This window comes from Aphidius gifuensis, linkage group LG5 (genome assembly GCF_014905175.1).
Source record: "Aphidius gifuensis isolate YNYX2018 linkage group LG5, ASM1490517v1, whole genome shotgun sequence".
NCBI classification, from domain to species: domain Eukaryota; kingdom Metazoa; phylum Arthropoda; class Insecta; order Hymenoptera; family Braconidae; genus Aphidius; species Aphidius gifuensis.
The window spans coordinates 597,403-611,361 of NC_057792.1; the positions used below are offsets into that span (position 1 = coordinate 597,403).

The window sequence follows — 13,959 nt, forward strand, 5'->3', positions numbered from 1 at the left end:
TAAATAATTAAATGAAAATTAATAAAAATAAGTTTAAATATTATAGAATAATTTACCAAAATATCTAGCTGAGACATAACTTCACGATCAAGACTACGTGATGTTCTTAATACACCAGAATGTTTATCAAGTGTAACAAGATCAACTTGTCTACCACCAATAAGTCGATAAGTAAATGGTGCACCATTTGGTGGTAAATCTGGATCACTTGCTGTTAATGTTATAATTGATGTACCAGCTGGTTCATTTTCATTGACATAGCCCACTATTTCTGGTGGTTCAAATATAGGCCCATTGTCATTGACATCAAGTAAATTAATATTGACAATTGTCGTACCAGTTTGTGGTGGTGTACCCATGTCAATTGCACCAATAATAATTTTATACATTGATACTGTTTCACGATCAAGTATTCTTGTTGTTTCAATTTCTCCATTTTGTGGATCAATTTTAAATGTCTGTCCATGATTACCACCAATTATTGAATATAAAAATTGATTATTTTGTGGTTTAACATCTTTATCAATAGCTCTTACTGTCATAACAGTTGTACCAATTGACGTACTCTCTGATACACTTGTTTCATAATAATTTTTAATAAATTCCGGTGGATCATTACCATCTTCAATTGATATTATAATTTGTGCTTCATCAGTATCATTACCACGTATGCCACCTTGATTTTTAGCCATTACAGTTAATATAACACGATTTTGTGTTTCTCTATCTAATATTTTTGATACTGTTATTATTCCACTTTCTGGACCAATTGAAAAACCACGATCATTTGATGAACCAACAAATAAATAATAAACTTTACCATCATTACCAGAATCTTGATCAGTTGCTTGTATCAAACCAACTGATGTATTTATCTCAGCACTTTCAGATACATCAAAATAAAATACTGGCTGTATGAATTTTGGATAATATTCATTAACACCAGTTATAAAAATAATGACATTTGTAAAACCAATCATTTGTAAACTTGAATCTGGATTTGAAGCAACAATATCAAGTGTATATTCATTAACTTCTTCATAATCAAATGTTATTTTAGATATTATTATACCAGTATTTTTGTCAATTGAAAAATGTTCTTTACCAGTACCACCAAGTATTTTATATTCAATTTGTGCAAATTTTGGTGAATCAATATCTGTTGCTTGTAGTTTATAAACAAAACTATTTGGTAATGAATTTTCCGGTAAATATGCATGATAAATAATTTGATTAAATATTGGTGGATTATCATTAATATCTGATACATTTATTGTTAATGTTGCAATTGATTCTTTTGATTCAAAGCCTAAATCTTTAGCACTTATATTTAAATGATATTCTTTTATTGTATCATAATCAAGTTGTTTTAAAATCATAATAGCGCCAGTTATTGGATTTATTGAAAATTCATTGTTATTACTATTTGATATTATTTTATATCTAATCATACCATTTGGATTATTATTACCATCATCATCATTTGCATTAACAGTTAATATTGTTGAATTAACTTGTTCATTTTCAGGTACACGTACTTGATATGATGATGCTGCAAATTTTGGTGTATATTTATTTTCACCAGTTATTATTAATGTCAATGTAACTTGATCATATTTTGATGGTACACCTTTATCTGTTGCTTTAACAATTCCCGTAAATATTGTACCAATATTTATTGTTTTTAAACTATTACCAACAATAATCCAACCAGTTTTTTCTTCAATTTTAAAGTAATCAGTTGCATTACCATCAATAATACTATATTCAATTTCAGCATTAACACCAAAATCCATTTCATCATTGGCAATCAATTGTATTATTCTTTTACCAATGAAAAAATTTTCTGGCACTGGTGAAAGATATGAATATTGTTGAAATACTGGTGGATTATTATTTGCATTAATAATATTAATATAAATAACAATTTTAGTTGATAATGGTGGTTTACCATTGTCACTAGCAATAACAGTTAATGAGTATAAATTTTCTGGTGATGATGCACAGTTGGTATGTTTATAATATATAATTTTTTTACTAAATATATCACCAGTTGCTGGATCAATTGTAAATAAATCTGATGGTTGTAATAAACTATATGATATAAGTGAATTTGGTCCTTGTTTATCTTTATCAATTGCTGATACTTGTCCAACGTATGATGATTTTTTAAGCATCTCAGGAAAATGAAAATGATATGATGATTTTAAAAATTCAGGTGAATTATCATTTTGATCAAGTATTGTTATTGTCAGTGTTGTTTCTTGACTCCATGCACCATCAGCAGCTCCAACTTTTAATAAATATTCATCTTGTTCTTCTCTATCTAAATAATCATTAACTTTAACAATACCACTTGTTGAATCAATGGTAAATTTATCACCAGGATTATCACTAAATAAATATGTTACATTTGCATTTTGTTCAATATCTTGATCACTACTTGTTATTCTAATGACAAATGAACCAATATCTGAATTTTCAGTAACATTAACACTAAATAATCTTGTAAAACGTGGTGGATTATCATTTTTATCAATAACTGATACTAAAACAGTTGCTGTACCAGACATTTTATTATAACCTTGATCTTTAGCTTGAATTATTAGCTCATATGAATTAATTTCTTCTCTATCAAGTTTTATATTTGTACTTATTTCACCATTATATTCATCAATTATAAATGAATCATCATAATTATTTAATAAATAATATGTTATTTGTCCATTGTCATTTGAATCAGCATCTTTTGCTGATACTTTTGTTACAAATATTGGTGGATATTCTTCTTCAAGCACTGTTGCATTATATATTTGTGTATCAAATACTGGTGGATTATCATTAGCATCAGTGACATTTATTAGCAATTGTATAACACTTTTTAATGGTGGATTATCTGAGTCTTTAACTTCAATCCATGCTTCATATATTGGTTGTGTTTCATAATCAAAACCACTTGATACAAATACTTCACCATTTTTAGAATCAATTTTTAGCGCATCACCAATATTACCACCAGCAATACCAAATATTAAATTACTTGATACACCTGTTTTTGGTGTTGATGCACTCAAAGTTGTTATTAAATAACCTTCTGGTGTATCTTCTGATAGTGTAAAATGTGTATTTATTGGTGATTTAAAACTTGGAAATAATTGACGATTCCATAAGTGTATAACTAAATCAGCAGTTATTGTTTTTGTATCATGTCCACAATCAGATGCAATAATTTGTAATTGATGTGTTGTTTTACCACCAATTGATAATTGTTGTGTTGCTCTAATAATTCCATTTAAGCTATCAATATTAAATTTTTTAGAATCATCACCTTGTAAATGATAAATAATACGTGAATTTTCACCGTCATCATCGTCAATTGCCTTGGCACCAAATACAAAATCACCAGGCATTGTTGAATCTGGCACATATACTGTATATCTTGAACTTGTAAAACGTGGTGCATTGTCATTTAAATCTTTAATTTGTATTGTTAAATTAACAGCTGATGCACGTGGCTCAGTTGGACTTGAATCTTGGGCAACAAGTGTCAAATGATAAATTGATAATTGTTCACGATCCAGCGGTACAAGTGTCACAACATCTCCTGTATCTGGATCAACTGAAAAACTTTCTGTTTTTTCATCAAGTAAACTGTATCTATAATTTTACAAAACAAAAATCAATTGGTATTATTATAATGAAATTTTTTTAAAATAAAAATAAAATAAAAAAAATTAAATTACCTTATTTTAGCATTTAAACCTTCATCCTGATCAATCGCTGTTGGTTTTGCAACCCAAGTACCAGCTGGTGAATTTTCAGTAACTGTTGCTAAATAATCTGGTCTTGAAAATTCTGGACTATGATCATTAACATCTAGTACAACTATTTTAAGTACACCAGATCCAGTCAAAGGTGGTGATCCTAAAATATAAAAATAAATAAATTTTATTATTTTTCTGTTAAAAAAACATACTTGTGTTATTTATTTATGGTATTTGATATTTTTTTAATGTTGAATTTTATTATTATTATTTTTTCTGATATTTATATCTTTAAGTTTTTTGTTGTTGTTTTTTTATTTATGTGTGAATGTGTGTGTGTGTTGGTTTTGTTGGTTTTTTGCATGGTGTTTTCTTTAGTTTCGATATTGTATACTGCTATATGCTGTATATAAATAAAATAAAAAAAAAAGCTTGAGGGCATTACTGGGAAAGTGCTTGGCTGGTCTTCTCTCAGATAGAGTTGAGAAAAAATAAAATAAAATAATATAAGAAGAATAAGAATATATAAAAACGGGGGTGTGGAGGCACGTAGTGATCATACGTCATTCTGTGTGTATATATATTCAAGGACGCACAAAAGATCCTCTTGCAACACGTACAAACACTTTTTAAGACTTATGGTACATCTTTCAATTCTTTTGTGCGTGTACACCGAGTATGACAAATTTGTTTGCGATTAATCTTACACGACCACACGTGGGGTAAACACATACCAGTTGACCCTCTAGAAACGAATTAACATTGTTGCTGTATAGAAAAAAATATATTTCTAATTTATATAAATATATAACAAAAAAAGTTTATTGTTTAAAAATAATTTAAACAATATTGTTTTATTTCGAAAAGATGTTTGTTTTTATTTTAAAATTATTAATTGAAAAATAGAAAAAAATTAATCAATCGAAATTCGAAATAAAAAATTTCTATCAATAGCTTAAAGTGTTTCAAATTTCGATTTAAATTTCCTTCCAAAAAAAAAAAAAAAAAAATAATCAAATTAATTATTTAATTAAAAAGACATTTAATTTACATTAATTTCATCTTTGCAAATTTAATATTTAACAAATTACCATTAAATGGCATAAATAAATAAAAAAAAATACTAATTTAAAAATCACCTTAAATTTTAAAATAAAAAATATACATGTCAATGTGAAGCAAAAAAAAAGGGAAAAAAAAAATAAATCAATTTCAAATAAATATACATATGAGCTAATTTTTTCATTAAAATCATATAAATTTGTTGACTCAATATTGTTAAAAAAAAAAAAGAATAACAAAAATCACTTTTACAAAAATAAAAATCAAAAAAAAAAAAAAAAAAAAATCAAATATTTTAAAAAGAAAAATAATAAAGTACTTTGATGCAGTTTGCCGACTTGATACGACGCAATCGTTTCATGTGAACATATAAGCGTTCATTGGTTGCACCGAGAGTCGTAACAATACAATAAATCATAATATTCAAATTAACAAAGGTTCAATAAATTAAAACTGCGGTCATGGGGCCCAACTTGCTGTGTTTGCTCCTTTGAGAAGAGAGGATGGCATATATTGCCAGTCCTCTCCTCAGTATAAGCTGGACCTCTTTTCATTTTTTATTATTCCTTATTTATTTTTCATTTTAATTTTTTTATTATTATTATTCTCTTTCTTTTTTTTATTCTCTCTCTTAGTTGTATATTTTTTTATATTATAAACTTTTTTATTTCTTTCTCAGCCTCGCGGCAATATTCTCCCGAAAAATCAAGCCACCATTATGGGATCTCCTTGGAGCTATTTCAAAAGGCATCAAAGTCGCCGTAATCGTCGAATAAAATCGTGCATCAAACAAATAAATATATAAATAAAAAAAATATATATATATTTAATGTATTTTGCAATTTAAAAAATATATATTATTTAAATGAATAAAAAATTTTTATTATTCCTCCAAAATTATTATTTCTTAATTATTATCAATCATTTCTTATCATTTCTTAATTAACAATAATTTCTTGGCATTTTTTTTCAATAAACATTATATTATTTATATGAAAATTCAACAATATATATTTACATCTTTTACATGACACATGTATAAAGCTTTTTTTTTTTTTTTTTCACATCATTATTTTGTTTAACAATATTTATTGTAATAATTATTATGATTATTTGATGATTTTTATTTTTTTTTTATAGATTTGAACGAGTTGAATGATTTACCGTCTTGGAATTATTGCTTCGTAGGATGAATGTTATATATATAGAAATATAAAAGGCAGGTGCGACGGCGCCCTGATGCTGCTGCTGTTGTTGCAGCCCAATGTGTCGTAACAAGCATTGAGATTTATGTGAATTTTTTTGGATAAATAAAAAATATAAAACATATTGAATATATAAAATAAAATAATATCAGTACATTCCATTTGTACGAGAAAAAAAAATTTTAAAAATCAACGAAATTCTTATTAATTAGGCATTAATGACTGAAAATAAAACGAAAAAAAAAATTAAGAAAAAAAAAAACGAAATGAATATATTCAAGAAAGAAGAGTTAAGAGAAACATTAAGAATATATTTTTGTATGTTGATGATAAGTTGAGTATGAGGGGGTTGTATATGTGCATACATTTGTATATAAAAAAATATAATAATAATAAAAAAATGTTAATAAATAAATAAAGAGAATTGAGCAGCGTGACGAACGAAAACGAGATGATTATTTCGAGAATATATAACAACACCAAGTTGGTGAGTAAATTAAAGTCAGTTCAACAGTCGCGAAAGTTGTTGTTGTTGTTATTGTTGTTACTGCGTTGTCGTGGAGTTAAATGCGTGCCTTTTGCGAGTCGTTAATACATCACACGAATTGAGAAGCGTGCCGAGGAATTTGCCAACTTCTTACTCGAATTTCATTTCACATGATTTTTTTTTTTTTTAAATGTATAATTTTTGTATCTTTTTTTTTTTCTTTTATTACTTTTAATTTACAACAATCTATTATCATTTTAATTCATATTTTTATTTCGAAAAATTTGTCGTAATTTTTTTCGAAAAAAAAAAATCGAAAAAGTTCATTTAATTGTCAATTGAAAAATTAAAAAAAAAAATATACCTATTAATTAATTTACAGTGTTATCTTTATGATTGAAAAATATACATCAAATTGATAATAATTTAAAAGCCATAAAATTATAAACCAACTGATAATAATTCGAAATGAAAAAGAAAAAAAAACAAAATTACCAGATTACTGATATTTAAATTGGCACACAAACGCAGTCGGTACGATGAAAGGATTTTAAATAATTTAAAAAAAAAAAAAAATACCTCTAATCAATAATAATGTATCAAAAAAAACAAAAGCATCAATAAATGTATATACAAAGAATGACCGACCATGACTGTTAAGTGTGTAATCACGCTGTAAATCTACAAGTACGTAAGTTGAATTGCAGTCTCATCCAATAAGATATTGTATTTTGCAAATAAATATATATACAATTGTAGAATAACGTGGTCACAGTTGAACAATATAAAAATATAAAGGTGAGATGGCACACCCGAATGGCCTTGTTCAATTGTCAATTGTCAATTGTTGAGTGACATGTATGTATGCCAATGTGACAATTGGCCGATTGAAATCATTTGAGTCAGCTTATGGCCTCTCTTGTTGCTGTTGTTACTCTATAAAGTCATTATATATATATATTTTATCAAGGTTAGATTTCTGCGTATTTGATATAGTACCGCTTATATATATAAACCAAATGAAAAAATAAAAAAAAAATAATATATAAATTCAAGTTGCTGTTGTATAAATATGTCTCATGATTGCATGAAATATATATTATCTTGATTAAATTTACTCATGGAAATGACTATTTTTTTTGAATATATAAAAACAGCGAGATATATTTAAAGCTTTTGTCAAAAAATAATGAGAAAGATTGTTTTAATACACACATACAGTCACACAAAGTGTATTGTCAAGGTCAAATAAAACGAGCCAAGTTGAGTGTTTGATGTTGAAGAAACAAGAGGGTGTTATAATTGGAAAAGGCGGCCTGTGCAAATTGTCTTATCCAAGTTGCGGGATCAAGAGTATCATTTGGAGCAAGTACCACACTGTTAATCCAAGGTAACTTGTTGTAAATTATTATTATTATACAGAGAGTCATGGCATGCTGACTAAATGATGTTGAATTTTTTAAACAGTACAAGAATTCAACAAACTTGATCATCATCATCATCATCATCATCGTCATCATCACAATACAACTTTAGAAATATAAAAAAGAGGTTAAATAAAATTTTTATTATATGTAGAAGAGGACAATCAAAGAAACAAGGTGGACAATGACTTCTTGTTCTTGGGTGATGTTGTTGAAGTAAGACAGGACAAGGTCATCACACATGTTCTGCAGAACAAGCCACCCTTTTGTGTGAGAAACTCCAATATATTTATATATATTATTTTTTTGTTCATTTAATTTACAAGTTTTTATTTTCGTTAACTCTTTTTTTTGTTTATTTATTTTTTCACACTTGGTGTCTTGATTTTTGGATTATTTTTTCTTCCATCGCATCTGAATTGTTATATGTACCAAAATAAAAATTATCTGTTTGAATTTTGATAGCCACTCTTTTCATTCATACTTGAAAGAGCTATGAAGATGTTGGTCCATCTCTTTTTTTTTTTTCTGTTTTTATTTTGCGGTATGTGTATAAGAAAAAATAAAAAAATAAAAAGGAAATGATGTTGCTCTCACCTGTTTGCCAACGAAACACTTGGAGGCGTTGGATTCACCCTGTGCAGTGAAACAACGCCAACAGTCTGAATATTTATATTAAAACTGATTTAAGAAAAGAAAGACTTTTTCATTTCATATACATATATTAACATCTTTAGTTTATATTCTACATTTGGCCCCTGTCATCTAACAACATTTTTTTTTTTTATTATTATATAAGTGCAAGCATACAACTTTATCATTTTTTTTTAAATATTTTTTTTACTTTTTTATTTACTGTCTTGTCTCGTTAATCAAATTGTATTATTATTATTTTATATTATTTTTTTTTTAAACCCATGGTATTTACATTAAAATAAATTATCAAATAATTTAAAAAACTTTTTTTTCTTTTTTCATTTTAAATGGCCCTTTTTTATTTTTTTATTTTTGATAAAAACTAAAAGCTGATTTCTTGAAATATTACTATATTTATATAATTTGTAATCTTATTCAATTCAACCATTACATGTTGAAGAAATAAAAATAAAAATGAAAACCTTTATCAATACAAAATTAGACAACGTATTTTTAAAATATAATTTAATCCAAGTATGAAGATAAAGTGTATTTATTTTTAATTTAAAATAAATAAATAAATCCAAAGAATAATAATAATAAAATTTAAAAAACATACAAGTGAGAATAATGAAAAAGATTTTCAATAGACGGCTCGATTTATTAACGCATATTGCGCAAATAATAAAATGAAAAGAAAAAAAAAAATTTATAATAAGAGGCAACAGTGTGTCCTTTTTAAGCTGCTTGCACACATTATTATAACAATCAAAAAAAATAAATATATTCCAATGGCTGTACAACAAGGATGCAAGTCAAAAAAAAAATAAAAAAAAATGTATGATGTAGTTTAATAAGAGGTGAATGTGAGGGTGTGTATACAGCATCATGGAAAAAAGAAAAATAAAAAAAAATATATGAATAAAGTTAAAATATAATATGCGAGGTTGCAAAAGTTTGTTGGCCATGAAAAGATCCATGGTTGGTAAATGGCGGTGAAGATAAGGAGCACAAAAATTGAGGACGATATGTGGAGAAAAAAAAAAATGTTAAAAGAAGCCCGGAGGTGGGCTAAAGTGAGACAGAATACTCCAGACACACTTAAAAAGGATAAAAAAAAAAAAAGGAAAAAGTATATTTAAAATAAAAAAAAACACATGAGACCGATTATCATAATCGCGCATCATAACTCTGATGCCTGCATTTATTTAGCATCCTTGTTTCTCTCTCTTGTTGTTGGAAATGAGGCGCGACTTTTGTATTGAATGCACTTGGCAATGCAAGACTACTGGGGTGTGTCAAGTTTTATTATATAAAAAATATAAAAAAAAAAAAAAAAAAAAAATACCAATTTCTTATGTGTATATCTTAATCTTATCGATAAGTCTAAAAATTAAAGCGGAAATTTATCCTTCAAGATGATAAAAATATAATAAATTAAAAAATCTAAAAATAAATGTAAAAAAGTCATTGATTTCCTGGCATGAAAATATATTGATTTGAATCTTATTCAGTTGGTAGTAATAATCATGACGATGAGGACGATGATGACGATGATAAAACTATATTGTCGAATTCATATATAAATTTTTTTTTTTCTTTTACACTGATGACTTTTAATTTGTAGAATAATGTTGATCGAGTAGAAATATAAACAAAAATTTTATTTATTTATATACCAAGTGAATGAGAAAAAATAATGATAAATATAAATTAAAAGAGAACAGTGAAGTGTATTGTGTGGTACTTGAAATATAAATGAAAGAGAGAAACTGGCCAAAGTCATTAGCATTGTGTATTTATCGTATGATGATTATGACAATGCATTTTTAGTTATCTTTCGAAAGTCTGCATCTCAAACAAGATAAAATAAATAAATAAAAAAATACTCAATATATATATATACTCCATCAACAATGTAACTTGAAAATATTTCAAGTGTCTTTTTTAATTTTTAACATTATAAATTCTCAAGTGTATAAATTATTATTATTATTATAAATAAAACTTGTATAATTCTCTTGAGAATAAACAGAAAAAACTAACGGATAAAAATATAAATAATAATAAAACTAGGAAATAAAATATATTTAAAAAAAATTTACGTGAGTACAGACAAAAATTTACCTGGGACAATGTGAAACGGGAAAAATAATGCGAGTAAAATTGAGTGAGTGAGACAAGGGAGAGACTATATAGAAATATATTTAAAAAAAGAGTAGGATAATAAGACGGTGGTGGTTTGTCGCACGACCATCCTATTAGAGACGCCGAGGGCGGGTGTGCGATTACACCAAGCTTGGATATATACTGCGGATATGGCTTGGTGATTTTGTTGGTGTATTTTCTTGAAAATATACATTGCAGCAATATCTATAGAGTGACTGGATGCTTAAAATAAAAAATAAAAAAAAAATGAAAAAAAAAAAAGCCTGAAGGTATTGCTTGAGCTTGAACCGACACTACCACGACGATCGGACATCAGTAAAAAAGACTGAGAATAAAAAATTAAACAACTCACAAGAGAACGTTAACAAAAAAAGTTGAATATAAAAAAATATTTTAAAAAAATTATCAAGAATGAAACGTTTTATTCTCTCTCATTTTGTCTCAGGTATTTTACTTCATCTTCAGCATTACACACACACACACACACACACACATGAATTGCATTGCATTGCATTGACTTAAGTATAGATATATGCTAGAATGCATTTACCCTCGCACCCTCGACATCCCACGTAACTTTATGTCACGCGACTCGCGTATCTGCACGCACATTTTTAACATTTTAATATTTGTGTGTGTGAATGCATATATGTACATGCATAATTGCACAAGTACACACGCATATATTATTATTTTATTATATAGATACTTGCCATCTTGCCATGTGCATTCAATCGAATATTTATATTTATTTCGTTTTTTTTTTTTTTCATTTTTTAACGATAACACAATATTTATATTTATACCATTGATTTTATTTAATTGATTATAAACACGATGTGAATTTTACAACTTGAATTATATTATTTATTAATTATCAAGAATTATCAAGTCCCAAAAATATATTTAATTTATTATTTCGATACATTCGAAATTGCCTTGTCGAAAAAAAACAAAAAAAAAAAAATTCGAAATATATTTTTTAAAAAAGTGTCTGATTTTTTTTTTTTTATCAATTAGATAAAAGACACATCCTTGGGATAATCTAAATACTATTAATCTCAAGTTTAAAAAATAAAAAAAAAAAAAAAAATTAAATCCCCGGAGATTGATTATTGAATGAAATCAGTGAATTAAAGTTGAAATATAAAATTTAAAATTCAAAGATATTATATAATATTCAATGATGGAAAATTGAGATGCAGACACATGATAAATTGTATATTGCATTGTATCATTTATCGTATATGATTATTATTATTTTTACATTGTATTGTGTGATATTTATATAACAAGAGTTGCATTTATAGCTTGCTCACATAAATTGCTTGTTTCACAGACTGGCAATAACTATCCACAATAATTTTTATTATTCAAAACAGAGTTGTATAAATATTTAAAAAATAATAATAAAAAAAATAATCCTTGTATAAAAGTGAGAAAATAAAAATAAAAAAAAATAAATAATATGAAAACACGATATCGGTTGCTGGGAGGAGGTTTGATGCACTGCGATAATCCGCACCCTTTTTCGTCGTCAACGAGTGCCCACTCGCAACACTACTCGCGTAAGCTCACAATGTTACACCAATCTATTCATTTTTTTATCTTTTTTTATTTATTCTGATGTAGTGGCTTTTATTCCATTCCAACACAAACATTTGCAGACTTGCACAAACGCCATTAGAAATCCATCAAGCTTTATAAAATATTTTCTTTTATCTCTTTTTTGTTTTCTTTCAAATAAAAAAAATATATTTTACATATTATTTTCAACTTCATATACCCTTATGTACTTGATGATTTTTTCTTTGACTTTGCACCTTGCATATTATATATACATCTTGTAAGTCGCACTTTGCACCTTGCTTGTATAAATATTTTTTAATTTGTTGTTTTATTTTCTATTTATTATACCAGCAGCATCATTGTCATGATGATGATGATGATGATGATCACCACCCAGTATCATGATGATCATTCCATAAACCGTTATAATATGATCGAAAAATAATAATAATAATAAATTTGCAAATTCAATGACAAAGTTACATGTTAGCATTATTTATTCCACCGACTTAATTGCCATTTTATACAAGGTGACTAAAGGGACAAGTGCGTGCCCCTGCAACTTTTATTTTAAAAAATAAAAATAAATATATATATAAATAAGGAATAAATAAAATATAAAATAAGCATCGCCTCGAGGGACAAACTTACCAACTCGTCTAGATGTATAGAATAGATATAAATGCTGCATTCAAGCACCACACAAACAAGTCTTTTGCCTTGTGAATGGTTAAAAAAAAAAATAATAAAAAATAAAACATAGAAAATTGGAATGCTGAGAATTAGGCTTGATTTCAAGACACACAGTGTGTGAGTAACGCGTTTTATACACCAAGTAAGCAAATACTAACCAGGCAAATAATTTTTTTTATATAGGTATATATTGAACGATGCAGTGTGTTTATTTATTTAACCTGTCGAGTAAATTTACGCGGTGGATACCCAGCAAAGATTCGATCGACTGCGTATCTTTTAGCTTCTGGCTATTCAGTGTCGTATGATCGCGCTTGGATCGTTTCTAACATCGAGTTATGTGAATACTAGTAGATGCTATACCAACAAAATAAATAAACAAACAAACCAACCAGCCAACCAACCAACCAACTACCACTACCATCATCATCATCATCATCACCATCACCATTTATACACAACTACTGTTTGTGCTTGATTATTTTTATATCCATTACTTTATAAGATGCATTTAAAGGGACAACCCAACTTCCAATGAATTGGAGCTCCTTTATTTATTTTATTTTATATATAAAATCCCATTACGCTTGTAAATTTTAAATTCAGATAATACGATAAGATAAGTAAATAATAATAATAATGAATAAATAAAATGTCACTTTACCTGTATCCATTGCAACAAGAGTAAGTGTATACTCTGATGTTATTTCTCTGTCAAGTGATCGCAATAAAATCACATCACCTGTACTTGCATTTATCCTGAATAAATCAGTATCACCTTCTTTCAAAAAATAACGTACTTGATCATTGTACGGTGGTGTATCAGCATCATATGCTTTTACCTGAAATAAAAAAATTTCATCATTTTTAAATTTAACAAATTGCTAATATTATTTTAAAATATTTATTCATCAATTGAGTTGTAATACAGTGTATCCACGTGCTTTAAT

General features: G+C 26.8%; 1 protein-coding gene across 1 annotated transcript in view; it reads right to left on the minus strand.

Annotated features, from left to right (window-relative positions):
- LOC122856635 (cadherin-related tumor suppressor) overlaps positions 1–13,959 on the minus strand; it is a 57,577-nt gene that overhangs the window by 5,132 nt on the left and 38,486 nt on the right. Inside the window, exons 5-7 of the mRNA XM_044158363.1 lie at positions 13,674–13,851; positions 3,744–3,924; positions 57–3,657 (exon numbers count right to left, since the gene is read on the minus strand). Of these exons, the coding sequence (XP_044014298.1) occupies positions 57–3,657; positions 3,744–3,924; positions 13,674–13,851 (3,960 nt within the window). The remainder of the gene's footprint in view (positions 1–56; positions 3,658–3,743; positions 3,925–13,673; positions 13,852–13,959) is intronic.